Source organism: Erythrolamprus reginae, chromosome 9 (genome assembly GCF_031021105.1).
Source record: "Erythrolamprus reginae isolate rEryReg1 chromosome 9, rEryReg1.hap1, whole genome shotgun sequence".
NCBI lineage: Eukaryota > Metazoa > Chordata > Lepidosauria > Squamata > Dipsadidae > Erythrolamprus > Erythrolamprus reginae.
In genome coordinates this window covers 2794320-2799758 of record NC_091958.1, presented here as the reverse complement: position 1 = coordinate 2799758, position 5439 = coordinate 2794320, and the positions used below count along the sequence as shown (strand labels likewise).

The window sequence follows — 5439 nt, the reverse complement described above, 5'->3', positions numbered from 1 at the left end:
GCTTCTCTTCTTGGAGACAAATATGACCAGCCTAGGATTAGGCTGTCAGTTTAATAAACTCATATCATAGGAGTTCACCAGTCTTTCAAAAAACTACTTTCATGGCCTGAGCTAGAAATTACAGGAATCTGGAATTACAGATTCTTGAATCTGGAAACCTCTGGAATTACAGGGGGGAAAAGTTATGAGCCAAATTGTAGGCCAAGGTTTGTGTATACTGTATACTGTTGACCAGTTTAAACAAACAAATGGATGGATGGATGGATGGATGGATGGATGGATGGATGGATGGATGGAACTGAATTTTGGTGAGAAGGCTAGATTTATTTTTTCAACCAATTTATAAGGCCGTCCATCTGCCAGAAGGAGCTCTGGGTGAATTTTAGCTGTCGTGTGTTTGAGGCTTTCAAACCTCCTTTGTGGCAAACCAAACTTTTCCAGGAATTTCCCAGGCCAAGCTGCCTGCTTACGACAAACCAGGTTGTCATGGCTGCTACGGGTTGAGTAAGAAGGGAAAGTAGAAATGCCAACTCCATCCAGAGGTTGTTTTGCAAATTGGCCAATAAAATTGGCTGGATTGTACAGAATAAGACAGCATTGTAACTGGATTGTAAATTATACATTTAAATGGCAGCCCGTAGCAAACCTCTGTTGATCTGGATTTCTCTTGGACACAAGACAATCCAGGTTAGAGTGGAAATAGCAGTGGGAATTCTTCCAGTTTTTTGCCAGGAAAACGGGACGGCCAAGCCCCATTGGTCACCTAAATTAACCAAGACTCATTTGAAAGAAACTTTACCTTTTAATGTGGAATTTGGGGATGGCAATCTGAGTACCAATCATTTCCTCTCTCCTAGGCTGTCAGTCCTCCAGAAACCAGTGACCAAGCCCTGCTAAAACCATGAGGACTATCAACTTGAAGCAGCAGTCAAGGTGAGCCCCTGAGAACAGAGCCCACCAGCCTCTAGTGGGCCCACATTTGTGTGATTCCCAATATTATCCTGGTCTAATTTCACCCTTTGTTATTCCCTGCCCATCCCCACTTCCTCCATTTGTCCCTTGTCTCTATTCCCCCCCTCATTCCTGATCCAAGAAATGATCTAAAATGTCAACAGATTAAACGAAAGAGTTTATTGGCATAGACTTTTTTTTTTGGCCAACCAAATACTTTGGAAAATAGGTTTTTATTTTATAGTTTTTAAAAGTAACAAGACACAGGTCAACTCATATACAAAAAAAGAGCCTCTTTTTAGAGTGAGAATAAGCTATTGCTTTTTATGCAGGTTAAGATAATATAATATATATATTAAAAAACATCAGCGCTTGCTGTTATTGTAAAGCTAGCCTCCAAATTGCAAGTCCATTAATGTGGTCAGTGGCTTAATTCATGGCTATGTTAAGGGCCCTAAGCCAGGAAGGTCATAATAAAGAGTAGAGCCAGCTTTTGGAAAAGGCACCGGAACAGATGTTTTCTCTCTAAACTTGCCGTTGTTGATCTGGATTGCAAATCAAAAGCTGGAGTGGGGGAGGGGAGAGAAACGGTGTGAAAAGTTCAACCCCCCCCCCCCTTCCAGAGTCCCAAAGCTTCAACCTCTGCAGCCAAGTTCCGATTTTGTACTCTCGGGACTTTTTCCACGCCTGTAACAGGTTTCTCTTCCATTGCAAACAAACCGCCCTCGTTTTTTGGAGCCGCAGCATTAAAGCGCTATTTTAAAAAAAAAAAAAATCCAGAGATCATCCAGTCGGGCCCGTTCCAAATGTCAAGGGCCGCAGGAATGGCAGCAAAAATAAAAAATAAAAAATGTAAAGCGATGCTATAGATGAGAAGGCGGATAATGGGGAAAACTGTAGCTATTCCAAACGTCCTGGAGAATTTGGAACCGCCTTTCTACCGTTAGCGGTTTACTTGCCGAAACTTGTCTTCCCGTGGGATCCACTTCCAATAAGCCGCCTTTTCACCCAGGTTCCCGAGATTTAACCAGGTTTACGGTACTCGGAAAGAAGTTCCGAGGCAAGTGGGGCAAAGGCCCGGCTTACAATCCCAGAAATCCTCGGGCAGCAAAGCCAAAAGTCTCGAAATCGGCTGGTTTGGGCTGCGCAAATTGCGCAAAGTGGTTGGGTCGCTTCTTTCCAGCCCAAGCCAACAGCCGCTGCGAAATTCAGGGCAGGATGGATGGTGATTCAAGTCTCGAAGAACAAGATAGAAAACTTGGCACGCGACGGGTTGGCCTTGCACGTGGGAACCCCCCCAGCGTGCAAGTCCAGCGGGAAGACGGACCTTGGCTAAGGCGGGGTGCGTCTTTCGGGGCTTGAGGCGGAGCTGCGGCGCTCTAGAAGTGAAAGACCGTCTCCGGGAAGCGGAGCGGCAGGTAGGACAGGAAGGGGATGCCCAGCTGGTAGAACCGGCCGGGGAAGTGGGAATCCAGCACCAGCGAGGCGTTGAAAGCCGGGCGCGCTTCGCTGCCCTCGCCTTGCCCACCGCCGCCCACCAGTTGGTCCAGTTTGGAAAAGGCCGCGCCGGGCTCGCCTTTGGCCGGCGCTGCCAGGACCTTCCGCGCCAAGATGCTCTCGATACTGAAGCTGCGGGGCTTGGCCGAGCCCCGTGGGGGTCGGAGCGGCTCTACCCGGTTGGTAGCCGGCGCAGCAGCCCGCGGTGGCGCCTCGGGGTTCTGGAGAAGCCTGGCGGCCGAAGGCGCCCAAAAGCGCGCGAAGGGACCCTCTCCAAGGCCGGGCGCTCGACCCTCGGGGCGCGACGGGCAGAAGCCAGCCGGGGACACCCGGAGGGGCGGCTCGGCCGTGCCCGGCTTGGAGGCTCGCTCCCCCGCCACCGCTGTCGCCAACCGGCTCGGCGAGTCTTCTTCCTCCTCCTCCTCCTCCTCCTCCTCCTCCTCCGCTTCATCCTCCTCTTCCTCCCGGCCTCCGGGATTCGGCTTCAGCTCCTCCTCTGCGCCGGGATGGAGGGGAAGACGGGAGCGCTGCTGCTGGCCGCTGGCGAGGTTGGAGAGGGGCCTCTTGGGGGCTTCCGCGGGGCCTCCCTCCAGGTCGAGCCCGGCTTCCTCCGCTGCCAACGGGCCCCCGCGGGCTTTCCTCTTCCTCCGCCGGTAGTTGCCGTGCTCGAACATGTCGGTACAGCGAGGATCCAGCGTCCAGTAGCTTCCCTTGCCCGGGCGGCCCTTCTCGCGGGGCACCTTGACGAAGCACTCGTTGAGCGAGAGGTTGTGGCGGATGGAGTTCTGCCAGCCTTGCTTGTTGTCGTGGTAGAAGGGGAAGCGCTCCATGATGAACTGGTAGATGCCGTTGAGCGTCACTCTCTGCTCCGGCGCTTGTTGGATCGCCATGGCGATCAGGGCGATGTAGCTGTAGGGCGGCTTCTGCGGGGGGGACTCCTGCCTGGGCAGCACCCCCGCCGCCGGCCCGAACCCCAGAGCGCCCGACAAGGCTCCCCGCTCGGCCCCGTACAGGTAAACCATCGGGGCGGGCAGTTGGCTTGGGTAGAGCCGGCTCATGGCAGATCCGGAGTCACTCCAGCGCGCGGGAGCGAGGTCCAAGGAAAGCGGGGGATCTCCCCAGGCCTGGCCTGAGAGCTGCCTTGCCTTGGGCGCGCTGGCGACGGCGCGTCCTGGCCTCTGGATCGCCTGCTCGCCTTCTGCCCCAGCTGCATAGCGCGCGTTTTTTTTTCCCCCAGCCCAGAAGTGGGGAGGATTAAAAAAAAACGAAGGAGGGAAAAAACAGGAGGAAGAAGAAGAGGAGGAGGAGGAAGAATAGGGGGGAGAGGAAACGCGCGACGCTTGTTGTAAGTTTGCGATGCTGTGTTGACTTAGGGCTGGAAAAGAAAACGGGCTGCGATAAACAGCCGCCGAGCGCGCCGCAGCCCACCCACATTAATTCACGTTTTCTCCGCGAAGGCTGCAGCCCTTCCACGTGGCTCGGCTCAGAGAGACCGACGACTGGGGGGGGGGGGAGGTGGCCTCCCCCCCGCTTGCGCCCCTTCATTTGTTTATAGCATTAGTCTGTTGATAAGTTCGACCACCCAAGTCGAATCAAGCTGTGTTTATTTGGAAAAAATTTCCGGGCACCCAATATATAAACGCACCGATCTGATGTTTGAAAATCTCACGTCCAACCCGCCTCCTCGGCCGGGCCCTCCCCCTTCTCCCTCCCCCTTTCCGTGCGCCCCGCCCACCGACTGGGTCCTTCCAGCGCCCCGCCGCCCTGGGAGGCTGGAAGGGAAAGAGGGAGTCGGAGGCGCAGCTGGACGCGCGGAGGGCGCGTGGATAAGGTCCTCCCTCCCTCCCCTGCCTCTATCCATCCTCCTTTTCCTTCCCTCCCTCCCTCCCCATTTCCTCCCTTCCTTCCTTCTTCCCTCCCTCCCTTCCTTCCTCTCTCCATCCATCTTTCTTTTCCTTCCATTCCCCCCATTTCTTTTCCTCCATCCTCCTTCCTTCCCTCCTTCCTTCCTTCCCCACAGCCAGAGATTTTTGTTCATTCTATCCACCAGGGTACCCTGATGACACAGGGTAGGAGAAGCTGACACCTTAAGCCAAACCTCTTGAAGATACCCCACGGCAATCTCTCAATCTTCCTCTCAAAATAATCTTTCACCCACTTTCCAAAAAGTTTTTAACCCCTCCCAAAAGAATACCTGTCTCAATGCCAGGCCCCTTCAGGCCAAAGTGATACCTTCTTTGGTCAGCAGAAGTCCTGGTGGGTACCAACATCCACAGATTCTTCCCAAGGATGCCCAGTTTTGTTGCTTGGAAGGATTCCCCCCACACACACACACACTCAGGGAATGATGGCTAGATCCATCATTAAAAAAACTGAGTGGGGGACAGGAAACCATCCTCTCTTCCATTTCCCATCCCCCTCCCTGACCAGGATAAACCACTTTCACTCCCAAACTGGTAAAGGACAAAATGAAGCATCAGCAACAGCCTGAATGTAAAGTCATGTTAGTTTAATTTTTGCACGTGTAATACAATTGCTCTCCAAAGAATGAATTGTTTTCACCTTCAGGGGCTGTAAGAGAAAAGACAAGTCAGCAGCAAATTTGGGGGAGATTTTTTCGGAGAAAGTCTCGCCATCTCCCTATTTTCATAAATGCTAAAAGTCTTCAGATAAAGGCAGTAATTGAATGTTTTTAATGGTTTTCGGAATGACTGGTTTTATGGTTTTTAGTCTTAGATTTTTATATTTAATTAATGGGACCCAAAATGTTATACATATTGTTTTATTATATGTGGTGAGCATACAAGTCCAATAAATACATAATAAATAATTCTCAACCTTTGGCCCCTTTAAAATGTGTGGACTTCAACTCCCAGAATTCACCAATTGGCAACTCATCTGTAGCCCATCAATTTTTTTTTTCATTTTTGTGAGTTTCTTTTACTCACAGGAGAAAGCATGTTAGGATCATACTCTTCCTCACCTCAATTT

General features: G+C 51.8%; 1 protein-coding gene across 1 annotated transcript; it reads right to left on the bottom strand.

The window, feature by feature from the left end:
* Positions 1–1119: 1119 nt before the first annotated feature.
* On the bottom strand, positions 1120–3993 carry FOXL1 (forkhead box L1). The gene is given in 5 exon segments (XM_070761613.1): positions 1120–3704; positions 3706–3834; positions 3836–3892; positions 3894–3947; positions 3949–3993. Coding segments are annotated over 5 exon segments (1659 nt in total). The 3' UTR covers positions 1120–2330.
* Positions 3994–5439: the final 1446 nt, after the last annotated feature.